This window comes from Drosophila sechellia, chromosome 3R, assembly GCF_004382195.2.
Source record: "Drosophila sechellia strain sech25 chromosome 3R, ASM438219v1, whole genome shotgun sequence".
Lineage (NCBI taxonomy): Eukaryota > Metazoa > Arthropoda > Insecta > Diptera > Drosophilidae > Drosophila > Drosophila sechellia.
In genome coordinates, this window is record NC_045952.1 from 27,258,188 (window position 1) to 27,278,824 (window position 20,637).

At 46.2% G+C, this 20,637-nt stretch overlaps 4 protein-coding genes across 10 annotated transcripts; 2 read left to right on the forward strand and 2 right to left on the reverse strand.

The window, feature by feature from the left end:
* Positions 1-503: 503 nt before the first annotated feature.
* On the forward strand, positions 504-5,818 carry LOC6612610 (pre-mRNA-processing factor 39). Of its 3 annotated transcripts, none has more exons than XM_032723546.1 (8): positions 504-610; positions 852-943; positions 1,162-2,008; positions 2,075-2,271; positions 2,338-2,463; positions 3,604-3,878; positions 3,938-4,555; positions 4,615-4,756. In XM_032723546.1, exons 1-8 carry the CDS (start codon positions 571-573, stop codon positions 4,655-4,657), a joined length of 2,238 nt encoding a protein of 745 aa, XP_032579437.1. In that variant the 5' UTR covers positions 504-570; the 3' UTR covers positions 4,658-4,756. The 3 variants fall into 3 exon arrangements, with proteins under 3 accessions (XP_032579437.1, XP_032579438.1, XP_032579436.1); XM_032723547.1 differs by lacking the exon at positions 4,615-4,756 and having other exon boundaries at positions 3,938-4,188; positions 4,262-4,428; XM_032723545.1 differs by adding an exon at positions 5,319-5,818 and having other exon boundaries at positions 505-610; positions 3,938-5,260.
* LOC6612612 (DDB1- and CUL4-associated factor 10 homolog) lies at positions 5,799-8,113 on the reverse strand. The gene is made up of 3 exons (XM_002037080.2): positions 7,684-8,113; positions 7,263-7,632; positions 5,799-7,134 (listed from the first exon to the last, which is right to left on the reverse strand). Exons 1-3 carry the CDS (start codon positions 7,974-7,976, stop codon positions 5,932-5,934), a joined length of 1,866 nt encoding a protein of 621 aa, XP_002037116.1. The 5' UTR covers positions 7,977-8,113; the 3' UTR covers positions 5,799-5,931.
* Positions 8,114-8,689: 576 nt separating this feature from the next.
* On the forward strand, positions 8,690-13,076 carry LOC6612613. Its single transcript, XM_032720865.1, has 4 exons — positions 8,690-8,979; positions 9,034-9,180; positions 9,250-9,458; positions 9,521-13,076. The coding sequence occupies exons 1-4, from the start codon at positions 8,800-8,802 to the stop codon at positions 12,663-12,665; spliced, it is 3,681 nt and encodes a 1,226-aa protein (XP_032576756.1). The 5' UTR covers positions 8,690-8,799; the 3' UTR covers positions 12,666-13,076.
* LOC6612614 (neural Wiskott-Aldrich syndrome protein) lies at positions 12,963-20,418 on the reverse strand. Of its 5 annotated transcripts, none has more exons than XM_032720866.1 (7): positions 20,231-20,418; positions 18,932-19,106; positions 15,393-15,620; positions 14,704-15,336; positions 14,472-14,636; positions 14,227-14,415; positions 12,963-14,163 (listed from the first exon to the last, which is right to left on the reverse strand). In XM_032720866.1, exons 2-7 carry the CDS (start codon positions 19,046-19,048, stop codon positions 13,912-13,914), a joined length of 1,584 nt encoding a protein of 527 aa, XP_032576757.1. In that variant the 5' UTR covers positions 19,049-19,106; positions 20,231-20,418; the 3' UTR covers positions 12,963-13,911. The 5 variants fall into 5 exon arrangements, with proteins under 5 accessions (XP_032576757.1, XP_032576758.1, XP_032576759.1 ...); XM_032720867.1 differs by lacking the exon at positions 20,231-20,418 and adding an exon at positions 19,646-20,163; XM_032720868.1 differs by lacking the exon at positions 20,231-20,418 and adding an exon at positions 19,586-20,163.
* Between the last annotated feature and the right edge of the window lie 219 nt (positions 20,419-20,637).

A 20,637-nucleotide genomic window follows, 5' to 3' on the forward strand; every position in this document is an offset into this window, starting at 1 on the left:
TATGGTTACATTTACATTTACTTGATGATTACGTTGTAAAGAGGCTATAACGATTTTTTGAGCTTTTAAGAATATTGAAACCCTAAATAGGTAGGCCCAATGATTGCATTATTTGTTTGTTTTTTATGTTAAATTCATAACCCACTAATTTATAATATGTGCATGAAGGAATGTTTTATCTTATTTTATTAAGGTTTATCTACGGTGATATTTGAAGTCCTCTTACGACCAAATATTAAAATTATATTTCTAGCTGGAACAAAATATTAGCACAGGACATATAATATCTGCTAGAATTTGTATGTAGAGATAGGTTCTGCATGCTCACGCCAAGAAATGAACTAGTTCGCCGAAGTGGAAAAACACTGAGCACTTAAGTTACTTTCGTTATTTAATTACATTTTTGGATAGATTGTAAATATTCCATTCAATGCTAAAAAAATAATACCTATCAAACTTCGAAAAGCCTCTGAAAATTAATAAAAATATAGCTATGAGTCTGTCTTGGTCAAACAAAGAGATATCGGTATTGGCGGGACATGTATATCGATACCACGTTGCAATGTTAATATGGCGTCAGAGAGCGAAAACGTTGTTATGGAAAGTCCAGGTAAATTGTTGAAAAATGACAAATACCTACATTCCTTCGACCGGACTTAGATACCGTTGATTAAAAATTCAGTCCTGACTAGCCCATTTCGGAAGCTGACATTGCCACTTAGGTGGAGCAGCCCACTAAAGCATTTCGAAAAAAAGAGCACATCACGAGGCAGCGAACAACCGATAATACCGCGCGTACAGTTTATGTAAACCGCATGGATTAACCAAGACAGTTAATTGACGTTTTCCAGGTCGCCGCACACGTTCTGGTCGGAAGGCCGCATCCCCGGCTGCATCGCTGCCAACGAAAAGCACCCGACGCACATCCAAGCGGAACGTACAGGTCAGTTCATCCCACGTAGCTACAGCCTCATCCAGATCATCAGCCAATGATGTAAACGATTGCAATTTCCAGTGTGGGTGTGGCGTTGTTCCATCCGCACATGATTCTTCTCCCTGGAGGAGCGAGTGATTACCTGCAAGGGCCAACTGAAGGCACAGCATCCACTAATGCACTGAGAAAAGGCTGGAACCGTTATTAACGACTTTTAATCCTTTCAGCTAAGTGACCACGAAGAGGAAGCCGAAGAGCAAGTGGTCATGGTTCAGGAAGAGGAGGAGCCCTTTAGAGGAACGACCACTGAGGAGGCACCTGCTTTGGAGTCCCAATTCGAGGAGACTCAGCACCAGATAGAGGATGACGTGGAAATGCTGCCAGCCGAAGCTGCTGGGGTTGATGAAAAGAGCTCTTCCTTTCCGTTTGGCACGGTGGCGGAGCAGCATTCAGAGACTAGTGATGATATTAAGGAGACACGCGGACAGGCTGGCGTGGACACCCTGCTGGCTTCTATGGCCGGCGATAATGCCAACAGCCTGCCCTCCGTGGGTGGAAATGACGAGTGTGACAATGTCAAGAAGGCGGACTTTGAGTACAATGTAGAGTCCCTACAGCCGCAGGTAGAGAAAATGAATTCCTCTGAGGACTCCAGCTCACAACATGCCATTGCCGAGGATCTGGCCGATGCGGACACCAGCAATGCAACCATTGTCAACACAGAGATAGTCTCCGAGGATGAGCTACCTCTGCCCAGCAAGCCTGAAATAAACGATGCCGAGGAAGTTTCCGATGAAGAGCTTCCAGCCCCGCAGCGGGCTGAATTACCAGAGGATGCTGAAGTAATCTCGGAGGATGAACTGCCCTCCAGTAATAACAATAACACCGCCACTGAGCCCAAGGCTCCTTTGAAGCGCAAGGCGGAAAACGAAAGCGTTAAGAGCACTGAAGATAAGGATGCAAGCTGTCATGAATCAAGCACAAAGGATAAGTCCTCCGAGCAGTATAATCCGGGCAGTCCCACATCTGAGAGCAACGATGCACAGCCCTCAGAGAAAAAAATCAAGGTCGAAGGTAATTGCTAATCTTCCAATGACTAATAAGTTGACAGAGATTGACTCACAATATTTGAACCCACAGAATCGGAACCCAAGGAGAAAAAGAAGGATAAGGAGCGCGATAAAGATAAGGAGAAGGATACGGACAAAGATAATAATAAGGATAAGGAAAAGGAGCGAAAGAAGCTGCCGGACCTAGATAAGTACTGGAGAGCTGTCAAAGATGACTCCACAGACTTCACCGGCTGGACGTACTTGCTGCAATATGTTGACAATGAGGTGGTTATTTAGCCGAACGCCGCATATCCTTAATTTTAAATAAGCGATTTTCTACTTTCTCGACAGTCCGATGCGGAGGCGGCGCGCGAGGCCTACGACACATTCCTGTCCCACTATCCTTACTGCTACGGATATTGGCGCAAGTACGCCGACTACGAGAAGCGCAAGGGCATCAAGGCAAACTGCTACAAGGTGAGTACCCCACTTACATTTGGTCGTGCAAATAAATATCTTTCGCAATTTCTTGTACTACGCTTACAATTACGATTACAATTGATATTCATATATTTGTTGTTAAATGCAATTTATTATGACCTAATAAAAATACTACATTCAATAAATGCAACATCTACCAAAATACACCAAATTGAGAAGACAAAACCAAACTTGCCATGAGACTAGTGCAGCATCCACTTAGGATCGTGTTTTCTCATAGGGCTCGTGTCTGCTAAATACTTTTTACGGGGAATGAATCTGAAAAGGGTACGGGTTTGATTTCTTTTAGATGGGAAAGCTTTATTGGGGGCTCGTCAATTTGTTTTAAAGGCTAAACTAAGTAAATGGAAATATAAAAAATGCCTCAAAATTTGTTTACGTTTCTTTAAAGTAGTTTCTGTTTTGTAACCTTAGTTACACCAAATTCATAATTTCGAGACCGGACGTCGACCTTATTTACCACTCGTACTCCCTACACCCTAGCACTTTTTTTTTTGGCGATCTTTGCTTCTGAGATATTGTTCTTTATCCTCACGACACTAATTGGACGTTTTAAGCATAAGCCACTCCTGTGTCGCACAAATCACGCTGTAACTCAGCACAGACTAGCTCAACTCTGTTGACCCTCGAACCCCAGACCGACCTGAACCCGAAAGCGACTGGTTCGTCCACTCGAAGTACGATCCGTCTACTTTCTGATCTTCGTACGTTTGTATCACCAGTTACCTCTTCAGTTACGTTACCTCCATCCTTCTTCAACACGATATAAATAGTGAGATCGCATCTCGTACAGTCGTAAGTACAAATGGCGTTTAAATGAAATTTTTAAGTCTCTTTGTGAATTTTTCTTGTAAATCGAACACTTCAAGTGAATGCCAAAAAATAATTCAACTACAACCTGTGTGTTATGTATTCGGTGTACTTGTTAAGTCGCTAAGTTAGCTTTTAAGTCCGAACACCATTCACATCAAAACGATAGCCTCAAGTATCTGAGCACCTAACTATTGAAATATTACTATAAACCACGAATATTTTTATATTTCTCTTCTGCGATCAATCAACATTAAATGAAAAAATCAAAACTTGTACCGAACATACGAAATGACCAAATCCTAGGTGTTTGAGCGCGGACTGGAGGCAATTCCGCTGTCCGTGGATCTGTGGATCCACTACCTGATGCACGTTAAGTCCAATCATGGAGAGGATGAACAATTCGTCCGCTCCCAGTACGAAAGGGCAGTGAAGGCATGCGGCCTGGAATTTCGATCGGACAAACTCTGGGATGCCTACATTCGCTGGGAGAACGAGTCAAAGCGGTACCACCGTGTGGTCCAGATCTACGATAGACTTCTGGCCATACCCACACAGGGCTATAATGGTCATTTCGACAAGTGAGTTCCACTCAAATTGTTTTTGTAAGACATGCGAATAATGTATATCACCATTTCAGTTTCCAAGACTTGATCAATCAGCATGATGTAACTATCACACTTGCAAACGAGGAGGTGATCCGTCTGCGCAAAGACTTCCACGAACGTCAGCAGAGCAAGTCCTCCAAGTCCTCGTCGAAGCATCGACGGGACAGCAGCAGCAGCTCCAAGGACAAAGACTCAAAGGAGCAAGAACGGAAGAAGGACAAGGACAAGGACAAAGACAAGGACAAGGACAAGGAGAAGCGTGAATCTGTCGGGGGCGGTGCTGGTAAGTCGCCAAAAGATAATAGTGAAACTCAAGTCGATGAATCAGATAGTACTACCGATTTGACCACCGAAAGCGAATCATCGCATGCAGCTTCAAAGCCCGCGCTGCAGATCGATTTCAGTGATCTTAGCACGCTGAATGACGAAGAGGTGGTCAGCATAAGGGACAGGGCTATCTCGGCGCGGCGCAAAGTCCACAAGTTGACCGTTAGCGCAGTGACATCCCGCTGGTCCTTCGAGGAGGGCATCAAGCGACCCTACTTCCATGTGAAGCCACTCGAGAGGGCACAGCTCAAGAATTGGAAGGACTACTTGGACTTTGAGATCGAAAAAGGCGATCGCGAGCGAGTCCTGGTTCTGTTCGAAAGGTGCCTAATCGCCTGTGCTTTGTATGACGAGTTCTGGCTGAAGATGCTTCGTTATTTAGAGTCTTTGGAGGATCAGAGCGGAGTTGTGGACCTTGTACGTGATGTTTACCGCCGCGCCTGCCGCATCCATCATCCGGACAAACCGAGTCTGCACCTGATGTGGGCCGCCTTCGAGGAATGTCAAATGAACTTTGACGACGCCGCTGAAATTTTGCAGCGTATCGATCAGCGCTGCCCCAATCTCCTACAGCTTTCCTATCGCCGTATCAACGTGGAAAGGCGTCGAGGAGCACTGGACAAGTGTCGCGAGCTGTACAAGCACTATATAGAGAGTACAAAGAACAAGGGCATTGCAGGCAGTCTGGCCATCAAGTATGCCCGTTTCCTCAATAAAATCTGTCATGATCTCGACGCCGGCTTAGCCGCCCTGCAGCAGGCGCTAGAACGTGATCCGGCCAACACTCGTGTGGCCCTGCAAATGATCGATTTGTGCCTACAGCGCTCAAAAGTCGATGAGCAGGAGGTAGTCGAAATTATGGATAAGTTCATGGCTCGCGCGGACATCGAACCCGATCAGAAGGTTTTGTTTGCTCAGCGCAAAGTGGAGTTCCTTGAGGATTTCGGCAGCACGGCCAGGGGTCTACAAGATGCACAGCGCGCTCTGCAGCAGGCACTCACTAAAGCCAACGAAGCACAAAAGAAGAGGTAAGAAATCCATGAAGATGTATCCATACTCATTCAATAATCATGTACATTCCAACAGTGATGGCAGTCCTAGTCGCAAAAACTCATCAAGCAGCAAAGAAGGTCCTGTCCCTACAGGATCCGCGGCGACGGCTTACAACAATGGTGGCTCGGCCGCAGCAGTCGCAGGCTACAACTATGGAGCATCAAATCCATACTACGGCCAGCAGAATACCGCAGCAGCCTATCCCACACAGACGCCACAACAGGCGTCCTACGACTCTTACTACAATCAGTGGGGCTACGGTTCCGGTGGGGCCAGCGCCAACAGTGGTGGTAGCGGCTACAACTACGGCCAGTGGAGCGGCTATGGCAACTACTATTAAGTTCGCTGCCTAGATGTAACCCACTCCTCCACCTGTAGCTCTAAGACGCCACAGCTTGTTTAGTTTTGCCTTGCTGCTCTGTTAAGTTATACACATATAATTGTAATTTTTTATCAACCCCTATTTGAGCCCACAAATTAACCCCACCATTGCGAAAAATAAAATATAACAGCTTTTTATCGGTCCACCATAATCGCGTTGCTTGTATTTCGCCAATATATGCTTGAAATAAGTCGAATTATGCCTAAATAGAAAATTAAATGTACAGATTTACAGTGAGCGCTCTTCGCACGGCTCAACTGAAGTCTACAGATTGGGTCGATACCAGGTCACCTCGCCCCCGTTGCATCCGGTTACAAGGAGGGGTTCCCTGGGGCTAAACTTGGCACACAAAACGACGTCCTGGTGCTCGGTGATCTTGGCTAGCTCAACCAGCATCCGCGGTTTGCTCTTCACCTCCTCAAACGCCTGACATTTCGGATAGTCGCAGCAGTCCTCACTGTAACCAAAGAGTCTCACCCCATTGCCGTACGGCGAGCAGACAACCCGACCGTCCGCGGAGAATCCAGGTTCCTTGATGAAGCCCGGCTTGCTGTTGGTCTCGGCGGCATAGTAAAGCAGTTTCTTGGCATTCACCAGTATTGAATGACCGTTTTCCTTGAACGTTGGCGTTGCCACAGGACTATTGAAAGATCGCAGACGCAGACTGTTTCCGATTTCTAAGCGGACTGTGGTGTCGCTGTTGTTGCTGAAGCTGGAGATGCTGCTGGAACTACTGCTACTGGAGCTACTGCTGCTGCTCTGGTTGCTCTCTGTGGGCGGCGGGGTGGTCAGGGGGCGAGGACTGGTGCTGCTGCCCATCAGACTATTTGCCCCCAATTGTCGTAGCGGAAGCACTCCGCTGCTGATGGCGTACACAAAGTTATAGCCGCTGACATGGTTATTGGAGACGCGTGCACGGTTCTGTCGGATGGCCCGCTCCTGGACTGTGACCTCCGCCGCCCAGATATCTGGTATGAAGGAATCCGAGCGTGTCAAGACTGAAGGGTTGTCAGAGGCGCCACGCCCTGATCCAGAGTTATCCAGTTGGAACACTTGTACAGTGCTGACGCGCATCGGTCTCCGTGCCTGTCTGGGAGTCAGCCCAACCGTATCCTGGTCTTGGGATACATTCAACGAGCTGCGGCTGGCCAGTGTGGTGGATACTCGCTTTCTCTTGAGCTGTGGCTCCACCTTGTCCTGCTCATCCTCGCTGCGCACCGGCTCCTCGTTGATGTCGTGGATGCAGGTCCACTCGCTCTGCTCGTCGCAGCTGACGTTCCTCGTCAGCATGCAGCAACAGTGCGGGTGAATCTGCAATGCCATGATCATTTCGGCGTCGTTGTTCTCCGGAAAGTCGGTGACCAGCTCCACGCGGTTCTTTTTTTGACGCTTGGAGAACACATGGTCGTACTTTGCGGCCTGCGGGATATACTGTTCACCCAACTGCATTAGTCGGTAGATACCGGGCTGGAAAATCAAACGAGCTTATTAGTTGACCATCTATCTATATATGTAACCATTTCATTTATCTGGACGAAATTTAAACTCTTTAACCAATCTGTGAAATTCACAGTGATATTTACAAACTTTCTTACCCTGAATCCGCACAGATCTTTGTGCAGCGTGGTGAGGTCAAGGTGATGGATAATCATAATGTATCCACCGCTTGTGCAGAGAACTAGCTTATCGCCCGTGGGCGAAATCCTGCAGCGCATCAGTCCACTGGCATGAAATACGCGCTGCGAGATAAGGCCCTGTTCAGTCTGCGAATTGATATCCCAGGTGAAGATGCTGCCATCGAAGCCGGAGCTTACGAGCAGCTTGTCCTTGGAGGAGTACTCGATGTTCTTCACCCAGTTGGAGTGGCCGTGTAGGACGCGCAACTTCTGCTTCATGTTCCGCAGGTCCCACAGTGCCACCGTAAAGTCATCGGAGCCGGTGGCGAAGAGCCGCTCGTCAAAAAATCTGCAGCGAGGATTAACAACGAACCTCCTCGAAGGCAACTCCTACACTTACTTGATACAATTGACACTATCGGTGTGGGCGTCCGGTACTTTAAAGATCTCCTTCTGTGTGATGGCATCGAAGACGAGGACGCACTTCCTCTCCGTGGCGGCCACGACAACGTTTCCATTGGCATTGAATTCCAGGTTGAAGATGGCCCCGGTGCGTCCCGCATCCGTGGGCCAGCAGTTGGCGTGGTAGCTATTGAACATGTTCATCGAGCTGTAAATCCGCCGCATCAGGGAGTTGTCGTCGCTCCGGTGGATGTGGAAGCCACTTTCGCGGCGGCTCAAGTACCGCTCCATCGTGTGTTCTCTGGGATCTCTCAAGTGGATCGGAAAACCTAGAGGAGTGTATGGGCGTGTGCCTTCTCGCGATTTCACAGGCACCGCGATGCAATTTCCCCGTGGCCTTTCTTGTGTTTATTCTGAATCCAGGGCTGCAACGCCTTGCAGCTTGTAACCGATTTCTTTTTACAACTGAACAATGAAGAATCATGAAAGTCTATTAATGGTAGATTAAACTATTATTTAAAGGCAGGGTTATCATCTGAACTTAAAAAATCATTTTTTGGCACAATACTCTGTCTAATGGAATCGATTGTTTTTGCTTCGCCGTAAAATGATTAACTCGAAGTATTTTTCTTCCAAAGCACTTATTGGAATGCAATATATTTTCAAATTATGATGATACAATTTCATAGTATAGCCATAAAAACGAAGTGCTTTTACACTATTTGTAAAAACAGGAAACAAACATGTTTTTAGTAAATACGTACAATTTGTTTTAGTATTTATTCTGCACCTTTATAATATTAATTATTATAATATTTGTTGACAAATTGTTGATATTTAGTGATAAGAAATTGACAATTATATTTTATTAGCTAAATATTTTTTAAACGAGTTTCAAAAAATTATACTTAATATCAAATTTGCTAGTTTTGAGATAAGCAAAAATTCGATCCTATCGATAGCACATCAATTTCTACCAACCTTGTTAACCGCTTACCAACACTAAACCTATTGAAATAAACAAAATGCAGGTTCAACTGGAGATAAAATCTTTAATCATGCTAAATTACCGTTGATAAAAGCCTTTTGTGACAACTTTAAAGATCCGGACGAAATGGATCGGTTTGCTTTTAAGATCGACGCTGCCCTCAAGGCGAATCTCTGCAAGATCTGTCGGCTGTGCGGCATCGATAATCCGGGAAAAGTGCAAATACTTTTTGCAAATGAAGAAGACACCATCGACCTGGACGAGCCTAGGATGTCCCAGAAAATCTACGAGCTGGTGGGCTTCACTGTGGGTAGTTTTTTTAAAAATGGTCCTAGCCAAGTTAACCAACGCCCTTTGCAGGTGTCCGTGGACGACAAAATGCCGCAGACAATGTGCAGCCAGTGCGTGGATAAAATCAATGATTTTTATGAGTTTCGGGAAATGTGCTATGCGACGAATAAACAGACTCGAAATCTATTGGGATTGAAGCAAATAGAGCCCGCAAGAGTAAGAAATTCGATTAACTATACTATAATTAAGGAATATACGAACTAATGTCTTGTTTACGCCTCACAGTTAATTGATCTTAAGCACATCGTTAAGGAGGAACGGCCAATTTCTGGTGCAGTTGGAAAACGGGGAAGGAAGCGTAAGGGCGAGGAATCCTGTCCAAAAAATAACAATGCCAAGCCACAGGTCAAAAAGGAGTCCTTTGTGTGGCACAAAAAGCAAAAACTACAGACATCACAGATGGCATCATTAGTGTCCAAAAGAGAGGCGCAGATGTAACTATAATATACTTTCCTCTTGCTCTATTTGTAAATAATTCCCTTTTTTATTATCCCAGCAAAGACGAGCCCGCTGAACAGGACACAAGTCTTAAGGGATCACTGAAAAAGGCCGGTCGAAAGTCTACTTGCAGCGTTTGCGGCGAGAAGTTTCTCAGCAAGGAACTAGCCGACGAGCACAAAAGCCTGGTGCATGTGCCTTCGATACCGCGCTACATGTGTAATGCCTGCAACCAGACACACCACAACCAGAGCGACATACGCGCCCACCAGCTGTGGCATAAGCTATCCAAGACTCCCTACAAGTGTCCCCTCTGCGAGTCCAGCGTGGCCAATGCATACGCCTTTACTCGCCATTTGCGCGAACACACACCGCCCACTCCCGTCCAGCTGCTCGTCTTAGATCGGGAGTGTCCGCTGTGTAAGAAGACTTTCGTCACGAACTTCTTCTACAACACTCACCGCTGTGCCATCCGTAAACGCAAGTGCGGCGGTTGCAGTCGCACCTTGAACACCGAAGCGGCCTATATGCGTCATGCGCCAACCTGCCCAAAGATTTACCTCAACCATTCGAAGCACATCATGCCTCAGGTGGTGACCAATGAGGCGCAGATGCTAATCAAGAACGAGATCGAGGAGGAATTGATAGGTCTTCCGCCGGCCACAACAGTGCCGCCGGATTTCGTCATAGACGACGGTATGCAACCAGTAGTGGTTCTGGAGCGCCTGTCATCGCCACTTCTGCGGTCTTCGTCTGAAACCAATCAACTGGTTGATGCCAAAAGCAAAAATAGCGATAGAGTTTCTGCCAGGAATTATTTGAAACGAGTGGATCAGCTGCTGAAGAATACGATGAATACTCTGGTCAGCATTAAGCATGAGCCGGAAGTGCACATCAATGACACGGGGCCAGCTAGAGGTCAAGCCGAGAGTGATCCCGAGCCGGAACGGGATGAAGAACATCCAAGTTTTGGCGATGATTTCCAGGCAGCTAACGGTGACAGCGAGGAGGAATGTCAACCGGAAACAGGATCCGATAAAATCTCTGCTGCTGCCTGTGACGATATTCCCAGTGTATCCGTTAAACAGGAACCCGAGTATGAAGGCTATGAAAAGCAAACGGGAGTGAAGCAGGAGCCCCTGAAGCTAAAACTTAAAATAACGAAGAACCATGGAAAGCTGAACTCTTCGCTCATAGACGATCTGGATGAGACTGGACAGGCATTTGGCAGAAGCGGCAAAAAGAAAAAGAAACGAAAGCATAAGGAACGGGAGAAGGAAGCGCCGACCGAGACCGAAAACTGTCGAACAGAACCTCAGAATCAGCCTGCGATTAGAATCAAACAGGAACCCGTCGATTATGCTCCAGAGGCCACTGTCATGACCACTATTCCTATGACTCAGTTTGAAAGCAGCTTAAACGAAAGCGAACGAAGCGAGGAAGTCGATGAGACCATGATCCAGAGTCCGGAAGATGTTAAGCCAAATCGCATGGAGCTTGATCGTATGATGCAGATCTCTAATGTGACCAGTGGCGTGGATATGGCAGAAGAAGCAATGGCATTAGAGCGAGCTGAAGAAGCCTGTCCCGAGGAGCCAAATCAGTCCCTGCAAAAGGTGAAATCCGTAAAGTCCATAGCGCGCAAAAGTACGGGAGGTGCGGAACGCAAAACGTGTAGCCCACCGATGACAAACATTCTGCCGCAGATTGTTGCCGTTGTTAGCGGCGAGTCGGCGTTTAATATGATTTCCATTAAGCCGGAACCGAGAAATCTCGGATATGAAGACGAGGAACCAGAAGAACAACAAGAAACTACAGAAGAGATTAATCATAATGACAAGATGGAAGAGGAGGATGCCTACATAGGCAGTTTAGATCTAAGTAATGTATCAGTGAAACAGGAAAGAGAGTTGGACATATGCGAGATAGACCCTGTGCACAGAAACGGATCGGAGAAGAGTGATGAAGACGATGACGATGGAAATGAAGACAGTGCATCATCAGCCGATGAAGCAGAGGAAGCCATGGAGCAGGACGCGGAAGAGCGCATATATCGTGAAATCGAGTTGCCACCATTAGAACTTCAAAACGAGTCACCTGGGAAAGATGTGGAATCCGAAAGAATGAATACAGAGGTATCTACTGCATTGCCTGCCAGTGAAACTCCTCCGCAAACTCCGGACGTGCTAGGTGTGGAAAAAGCAGAAGCTTCTGCTTTTAGTTTGGTCATAACCAGCATATGCAGTCAAGCTGTACCGCAACAATCGGCAGTAGGTTCAAATGAAATAGAATGTTCAATAGGCCCAAGCTCCAGCACTAGAGATGAACCTCATTCCCACACAGTGGAAAATGTCCAGTCTTCTGCAAACGACCTCCACACTTCTACACAAGTTGCCATTGCCCCATCATCCCAGCCTGATCCTTGCATTGTCTCTCAGTCTGCAGCTTCGCCCGAATCCCAAGCAGATACTAAGGATCTCCCTCCCGCAGCTTCACAGATCCAATCCTGTAACACAGAATCTTTGCCGATTCAAGTCCGTAGCGAAACTGAGGATCATTCAATAGAAAACGGTACCTCCTATCCGGAATCACGTGCTCAGGTCGACTGTCAATCCGCCGGAACAGAAAATCCTTCTGTTGTCTTAGAGCAGAACGAATCCCTCCCAAGTGGAAGCTTTGTTCCGCCTATACCTGAAAACCCCGCCCCAGGTAATTCACCACCGCACAACGATGAATCGGAATCTCTGGACAAACCAGAAACGGCAGCAGGGAGTGTAGATTCTTTAGCAACAGTGTCCCTTGATGCTCCAAAAGATACTGAATCGCTTGCTTTGCCACCTTGCGATGCAGCGATCATAGATAGTAATTACACATGCGACGAGGAGCAGCAAAATGTGCTTAATCATGAGCTCTCGGAACAGCAAGTGGCTACCATGGAACACAGACAGCTACTCGTTCACGAGGAGCAGCCGGCTTTGCTGGAGGTAATACCACCAGGACTCTCGTCTAGGCCGATCGAGGAGAATGAGAACCGCATTAACGAGCAGCAGCAGGATCTGGAGCAGGGGGAGGAACGGCCACCTCGTTTCCAGGCTAACGACGACTCCAATATCAACGAAATCGCCGAGAACAATAACAACGCCAACATTGAGCGTGAATTGCAAGACGATGCGCTCGGGGCTCAGGAAAACGTATATCCATAGACTTCGGATAGCTGATTAGCCATACCCATATATCCAATTTATACTGGCATGCCCTCCTCATTCTGTTAGGAATTGTAAATATATTTTGAAATTACGATACGAGTAGAATCGGAGCTACCACGAGTTGAGAATAAACTTCGTTCGGATAGCATTAGTTTTAAGTTAGATATACACAACTTTATTACATAAATTAATGGCTTATATGTTAGCATATGTAATTATTATGTATTTAAATACATACATCGCACAAAACTCTTTAGACATGCGTACACACATAAATTTAAAATCTGATCCACATAAATTGCTCGCTCTGACAAGCTTATTGGGTTTATTAGTTTCAAAAATGTTACGAAAACATACATAGTACGTCTATACGTACGTTGATTTAAATACAAGCACACAGAAGAAAAATGACTACAAGTTTGCATTAAATGCGCTCGAACTAAAGGAAAATACTTATGCGTTACTAGGACATCAATCGATTGGGTGTAACTGGATGAATAGACAGCTTTAGCGGACCCATGGGTGCCCGAGGAAGCCTTGTGGTCAACATAATTTGAATACATGCCTATTGGACTTAGCCACACTTACATTACATTTGTTAATAATTATTTCAACAAGTAGTGAATTATTACTGAGCAAACTTGTAAATTTAGTTTATGGTTAATAGCGGGCAAATCTATTAGTTTAAATATTGTATTTGAATAATTCTCAGCTGTGGCTTTATTAATAGCAGTCACAGATTTCTTTTCGTTTGATCCTTCCCTTTGTTGTAGATTTATAAAATATATTCACTATAATAAATTTTTATAGCTCAGTTTACAGTTTTTCAGTTCGCTTAACGGTGAATCTCTAATTTTTCACAAACTCCTCTTATATTTTGGTGTTCTCAAGTTTTTGGCACAGTAGTCTGAACGGGGTTTGCAAAACTCACCCACATATTGAAGAAACACTCGTGTGTATTATTCATATTTAATTGAGCAGCTTTATGGATATGCAAATGTGATTTGGAACAAACGAAAACGGGCAATTGCTGATCAAATTTCTTAATTTGTGGTTATCCTTTAGTAGATTTTGCTTTTGTTTAGCGCGTACAATTAAATTAAAGAGGTATGAAAATTCACTAACAGTATTTACAGGGATTTATCTAACGATAAACCAAAATGCCAAAGCACAAATTAAATTATTGCTTATTTTTGGAATAGTGTCTGCCTGCCCCTATCGCATCGTGTCATCCGTAGTTCCCTTAGTCCCACTCCCCTTCGTTGTCCGAGGACTCGGTTTCGTCCTCGTCCGAGTGGATGGCGTTTCCACGCGCCGCCAGCGCTCGACGCAGTGCATCGGCTAAGGCGTCGGTGCCTGCTCCACTGTCGCTGTTTCGCTGACTGCCCAGCTCCCGTTCCTTGGCCGGTTTTAGAACAGTGCCCTGACGGATATCCTTCATTAAATCGCTGCGCGAGTCGCCACTTCCAGTACTGAGAGCAGCCGTGTCAACTTTCTGTTCGGATTAAGTCAAATACATGAAGAAAACCAAACAAAAATTAAACTTTCGTTCACTCACCTTCAGCTGGGTTCCCTTGCGTATGGCGTCCATTAGTGCATTGCGTGGATCTGGGGCCGCCGGAGCTGCTGGCCGGGCTGCTTGAGTCGGTGCGTGTGTGGTCGTGATGACGGGGATCTCTCCCACCGGCATGGGCGGGGGCGGTGGAGGCGGCACCGCCGCTGGTGGTGGTGGTGGTGGAGGTGGCGGCTGTAACGAAATTCAAATTATAACTTGTCCATTTTAATCGGGCACAGATGACTTACCGCCACAACGGGTGCACTGACTGGTGGCGGTGGTGGAGCGGTGCTAATGGGTGGTGGTCTGTTAGGTGGTGGAGGAGCTCGTGCGGCTCCCGGCACAGTGACGGGAACTGCGGGCGGTGGTTGTCTTGCCGGCGGCAGCGGAGGAGCAGTTCTTTGGTTGCCATTCTGAATTGAGAGAATGGATTTAGTTTAAGGAAAGATGCATGTTTAAAATGGTTAAAAGAAAACTTACAGATGGATGACGGGTTGGCACCGGTGGCGGCATGGGAGCCGCTGTTTCCGTAGGGGATTCTACACTGTATTGCTTCACCGACTCCAGGACATTGTTGCTCTGTATGAAGTCGTAGATGAAGGCGCGAGTGTCCCGATCCTTTAGCTCCACTTCGGAGACACCTGCCTTGACGAAGAACTCGTTCAGCACTTTGTCGTTCTCGTTGCCGGTCAGATCAAATCCCTTCTCCGCATCCCAACCCACGTGGCTGAGGTGCATAAAGTTTGTCGGCTGGCTGATGTCCGCCTTGGTCACCTTGCGCTTCTTGTCCTTCGCATGGTTACCCAGACCGAAGCTACTGGACAGGAAATTCTTCGACGGCGCTGGCGCTGGTGCAGGCGTTAGTGTCACCGAGTTAATCTTGTTGTTCCTCAGCTGAACGCCGTCCGTGGAGGAGAACCCACCTTGCATGGGTGGTGGCCTGGCCGGCTCCCGCTGCACCTGAGGCAATGGAGCATTGGGCGCCTGCTGACTTTTCTGCCGGTTGCGCTTCTCTTGTCGTTTGCGGGTACGCGTCTCTATGGTGGCGTCCACAATGCGGAAGAAGGAGTCGCACTCCTCCTCGGATACGAAGTTTAGTCCCACATGACCATCCTGAAAGGATTTAGATTAGATACCTAAACTGTGGGAGGATCAGAAATGTTACTCACACTGCCCTCGAAGGTGAGCAGGAAGGGTCGCGACTTGACCACCTCCATGCCATCGTAGATCTCGTGCTCCCAGATCAGCTCGTTCTTGATCAGGCAGTAGGCGCGCATGAAATAGGATCGGATGGCGCTATCCTTGACGAAGCACACCACCCCGGTGTGTCGCTTCTTCCAGTGGGCATGGGCGCTGCCCTCCGTCTTGTAGATCTGCACCACGGCGGTGTTGAGTGTCTGAAAGTGGAGCAAGCAGAGATTGCGTTACATAAAGTTATGACAATCTATAGAAAGATAGAAAGGCCCGGGGCGATTATCTAATACGGGCGAACAAAAACTTCCAACACCTTCAGTTTGCGCCTCATTTGAATGCAACTATCAATCCGACGACCACGAACTCAATGAACTGTCGCGCTCGAGCTGCTAAACTCATCTGACTTTCGGTTTCGCTAGTTTCTGGCCATCGAGTCGATGGCCCCCAGTGAGTGTTGACTCTTTTGAATACCGATTAGCCTGGCCAGCTCTTGCAGCAACTGCAACTGGGAGTTGAATGGGCAATCCAGCCGTTTGGCATGAGGAGCACGTAGCCCCGGTTGATTGAGGGCCTAAGTCTAGTCCGTGGACATTAGTCTAGTGGAGAACTTTCCGTGGATCAGTCCATTTTGCTGCAACAGTGCAACGGAGACCCATAATGTACACAGGCAAAAATTAAGTATCATCCACTGATTTAAAGTGAAATTGTGTTTCCCCTAAGATAGATGGATAGATGGTACCTTCGAATTAATAAAAATTGTTCTCTGTGTCCTTTGTGTGACGGAGGACTTCGTTTATGACCCAGACAGGAAATGGTGGCGACACTCAAAGAAGTGCATCCTGCACTGCCACTGAATTGTCGCAGCAGAATAGTTGCCAAAACCACTATGTGCAAGAAGCTCCGCTGCCAGAAAAGTCAAGGCAAGCGCTTATTTATTTATTGGGAACTTTGTGCAAGGACACAGGAATTACCAGCCTCTTTTAGGCCCGACCAAAGTGAGTGTGTGACTTGGTGGCCCTAACATTTGGCATTTGCCTAAGGCCAGAGAATGACCCTCAACCCGAATCGTTGCTAATTGATTCAACTTGCCGGCCCTGGGCGATGATACAAAATGTTACGTGCTGGCAATTGAAACACTGCAGCCGAACAGCAATCCAGCATTATCAATTAATGGACACATTAGAGATGGATGGATGGATGGATGGTTGGTTGGTGGATGTGCAATGGCCATGCAGAAGCATTTGCAGCTGACCTTTGGCTCAAATAAAAGAGAAAGAGGCATTGACGAGCCACTGGATTTTATGTAGCTTCGGATGTGGAAGTGGATGCTTCCCAGCCCACACAACACAGCACACAGCTTGTATCTCTGGCAAAGTGCGAAATTGTGAACACATTTGAATTTTTATTGATGCTTAGCTCTGGCTTTTTTTTTACTCGCGGCAACTGTGCGCGGACATAAGTAGCATTGTAAAAATGATGTCTTGCCTTCTACGTACAAGCTGCTGTTTCTTTTGAAAAGCATTAAAATCGATGGAAAACCAGCGACAGCAAAAAGTGGTCATTGCCACCGAGCGTTTGGCTCAATGGAGCAGGGGATAGGTGGGGGTCTTAGCGGTACAAGTCAACCCAAATGGGCCGAGCGGTAAAATGCTCATACGCCCTGTGGCCAACTTATTATGTCAGATTATAAATAAACATTTATCCTGATATTTATAGATACCAGTTTAATCGCAATGAATTTAGAGAATGTCATTGCTATTTAAAGATGCGTATGAATACTAGAAGTGAGTCAGCTACTTCCCTTGTTTATTAAAATTCTTTCGATAGTAATCAAAGCTAGCTAATTATTCAGAGAGCAAAAGCTGGGGCTCCAAACTTAAACATCAATTAGAAAGTTCGGCCTGTGCAGAAAAATGCGTTAAATAAGTATATACAAATAAATGCGAGCAAGAGTTGCGACAAGCGACTGCCAAACCACAATAACAACATCGGGTTTGCTAAGCTGCAGCTTTGTGTGTTATCACACGATGAATGTGACACTATATCGCACAAAGACGGGCAGCATTCGATACGGTGAAAACAAGATATGGTTTGGTGATTGATTGAATATTTCCCGAGGCTTGCTCTTGAAAAAAACACCAGGTAATCTCTTTCTTTATCTCAGAGAGCAGAGCAGGGCAAACGAAAGATGTGGGATTAATGACATAATTTACAGATCCCCAAACGTTTTCATCGACTTGCCCAATACCCGTAGCTTCAGTGAATCAAAAGCAGAGACTAAAATTATGAGAAGTGGATTGGTAGTGCCTTTCTGTGCGACTTCAAAAGGGGCCAACTGCCTTAACCAGTCCACTGGTTGCATTACTTTGGCAGAGTTCAAATGCATTTGGAAATGTTTTGTCAATGGAAAGTTGCGAATTAGCAAAGCGTGAATTGCGAATCGAAATTAGCGATTTTCTCATGTTGTGCACACCATAATTATCCGCATAACGGCCGCCGTTAAATGGCCACATTCCAAGTTTCCACTCCAATTTCAGGGCATTCTTATCGCACTTGGCATTGGTCGGTGATTCGCATCGGGCGGGCGGATTGATAAGATAAGGTTCGCCTGTATTTCGCCTCAAATACCATATGTGCCCCAACTCTTATCACGACCCAATGGGCCAAACTAATGGTTTCTCTTTCGTTTCGCACCACAATCGGCTACGAAGGAATAGAGTTGGAAAAAAAAAAACTAATCAAGAAGTGCAAACAACTGCGCTTGTGGCCTATCAATGCCGGCTCAAGCCGTTTGCTGATAGAGGCTCTAAGAAATGCTAGGTAAATATTAGTAATGCCAACAAATTCTAACAATTTGCTCTAGTAACACTGGCCAGCATACTCGGACTCTACTCTAAATGAGATTTATTTATTTGTTATATACTCACTCATTGTCACGCCTAATTAGCATTTAATACGATAATAGTGCCCAATAAGTTGTAATCTATGTATGAGCACCATAAAACAGCTGTGTAACAATGATTCATCTTGCGAACATTAATCTAAATGACTCAAGTAGACTATCCAGCAAAAGAATATTGTTTTCAAATAAAACCAAAGCTATTAATGTGTACGATATGTTTTCTATAAACTGCCATGAAAATTTTATAGCTGACCAACTAACTATAGTGCATAGAACTCAAATTTTGTTCACAGATTTTAGCTTCCGGTGCCATCTTTAAATGGGCAAAGAAACCATTCGACTATGTTGGGCAGTGTGCAAGTGAAATTTGGTAAATATGCCAGGCAGCTGCCCGTAGATCGTAGAATGATATTATGATATAGGGTTACTGTGCTTCTGCGAAGCGTCGAGTGAAATTCGCACACGATGGGCGACACTTGAGCCGCAGGAAGTGCTTCATCAAGCTGTGGGATTTGCTCGGTGAAGGCGTTGGCGGAGGAACACAAACCATGTCATTGCTTAATTATTAATCACCCGATTGGGGGCATTATGCATCATCAGTACTCGACTCACCTGGCACTTCTTGCCCAGCAGCTTGAAGACGGCCTCATTCTCCTCCTGGGTGAGCAGCGTGCTGGCGGCATTAACCTTCGCCCGCGGACTGTCCTGCGACCTCATTCCGCTGCTCATCTGGCCGGTGTCGTGGATCTGAGTCTGGTGCTGGATATGGGGATCTGGGCTGGTTTCCCTGCACAATACGGACACAACACGCATTTTATTGTGTGGCGAAAACAATACGCAAATGAACAAAAGCTAAATGTATTAATTTAATATCACAATACGCAGGGGACCCCGAAAAAGTAAAAAGTTCATAACAATAAAGGCACACGCAGTTACAGTTGAACTTCGATAGGGTGAACAAAAGTTCGGGATCGTAGGGTTGACGATAAATGAAAAGTTTGAGCTCAGGAAGAATTATATTAAAGAGGTCAGAAACTGTATAATATTAAACGTCTAAATGATTTATTGAAGTAAACGCCTTCGAATATAAAAAGATAACTACACTTGATAGGCTGCCTATTTTTTTGTACAGTGTACAGCTTGTAAAAACTCCGATCTACAGAGAGTTTGAGCAACGGAGGCCGAAGTGTGTTGCGAATAACCCGATTTGGGATCGAAGAATTATGGTTTTCGGACTGCTGAATCGATGGACAGTATTGTCTTTACGGTTTTGAATGGTTTTCAGCCCGATTTACGGCCAAGAGCGCGAGCGAGAGAGACCGAGACCTGCGCTGGCTATGACGATGTAGCTGGTTATGGTGTCGGTGGGGCTGCGAGCGGATCGCCTGGGCTGAGTCACGGTGCCCGAGAGTCGGAAATCAGAAGAAACAGAAACAGTCAGCCAGCTGCGTTTGAATGTGGGCAAAAGCCAGGCCAGTGGCAAACTCTTCGAAAAGAGCCCTTATCTTTGGCGAAAAGCACTGATTAGGTGTGCGCATGTATCTATGTGTGATACATGCACAGTGGTCTGGGTTACTCAACATTCGGCACTCGCCACAAGCCACCAACCACCCCACTGTGCGCCACTCCGCAGCTCCAAGATGTGTGACAACACCTGTCCGTCGTCGCGCCAGGTGGGGTGAAAATGCAAATGTAAATAGACAGACGCTGCTGCGGATTGGGAGTAAGTCCATGGGTTGGTTTGGTTCGGCTTGGATGGGATGGGATGTTGGGCTCCCCAACTCAAGGTCTCGGATTTCCCGTGTGAGCTGAGCTGCTCTGCTGGGGGGGTCGCCCATTGATTTTTTGCGTTTATTTTCGTGCAATGCTCTTCAATCTTTCGTTTTTTTTCCCACACACAACACAACACACCACAAAATCTGTGTAGTCTCTGGCCTTGCAGATTCCGAGATTCTTATCGGGAGGCTCTACTGGGCGCGCGTCCGCGGCATCGAGTGCTTTGCGTTGAAAACGAGTGTTCCTCGGGTGATTCGTCTGTTCGCGGACGCACAGCTAGTTTGTTTATTCATTTATTTTTTTCACTTTAATTCAATTGCTGGCCAGTGTGACCGAACGAACCAGTCGATAGGCCAAAAATACCCTTTCGATAATTTCCTAAAATATGCAGCAAGCTCTGCCAAGGCCCTGTGCAGACCATGCTCGAGACTTTTCAATTTTGACCACCACTAGTTCCGCTTGAAAGTTTAAAACATATCTGAACTATCTGTGGGAATAGTACAATTTTGCATTTACGTTATTTTTTCCTTTAATTTTAACTT

Bases quoted from the DNA above. Each gene is read 5' to 3' on its own strand.
- LOC6612612 (XM_002037080.2), bottom strand. From the start codon at position 7,976: ATGGAGCGGTACTTGAGCCGCCGCGAAAGTGGCTTCCACATCCACCGG. The intron at 7,633-7,683 runs GTAAGTGTAGGA...TCCTCGCTGCAG, and splicing joins GATAGTGTCAATTGTATCAA to ATTTTTTGACGAGCGGCTCT. The intron at 7,135-7,262 runs GTAAGAAAGTTT...TTGATTTTCCAG, and splicing joins AAGATCTGTGCGGATTCAGG to CCCGGTATCTACCGACTAAT.
- LOC6612614 (XM_032720866.1), bottom strand. From the start codon at position 19,048: ATGAGCAGCGGAATGAGGTCGCAGGACAGTCCGCGGGCGAAGGTTAAT. The intron at 14,637-14,703 runs GTAAGTTTTCTT...CTCTCAATTCAG, and splicing joins TGCCAACCCGTCATCCATCT to AATGGCAACCAAAGAACTGC. The intron at 14,164-14,226 runs GTGAGTGAACGA...TAATCCGAACAG, and splicing joins GCAAGGGAACCCAGCTGAAG to AAAGTTGACACGGCTGCTCT.
- LOC6612613 (XM_032720865.1), top strand. From the start codon at position 8,800: ATGGATCGGTTTGCTTTTAAGATCGACGCTGCCCTCAAGGCGAATCTC. The intron at 8,980-9,033 runs GTGGGTAGTTTT...CGCCCTTTGCAG, and splicing joins ACGAGCTGGTGGGCTTCACT to GTGTCCGTGGACGACAAAAT. The intron at 9,181-9,249 runs GTAAGAAATTCG...TACGCCTCACAG, and splicing joins AGCAAATAGAGCCCGCAAGA to TTAATTGATCTTAAGCACAT.
- LOC6612610 (XM_032723545.1), top strand. From the start codon at position 571: ATGGCGTCAGAGAGCGAAAACGTTGTTATGGAAAGTCCAG. The intron at 611-851 runs GTAAATTGTTGA...GACGTTTTCCAG, and splicing joins CGTTGTTATGGAAAGTCCAG to GTCGCCGCACACGTTCTGGT. The intron at 944-1,161 runs GTCAGTTCATCC...TAATCCTTTCAG, and splicing joins CATCCAAGCGGAACGTACAG to CTAAGTGACCACGAAGAGGA.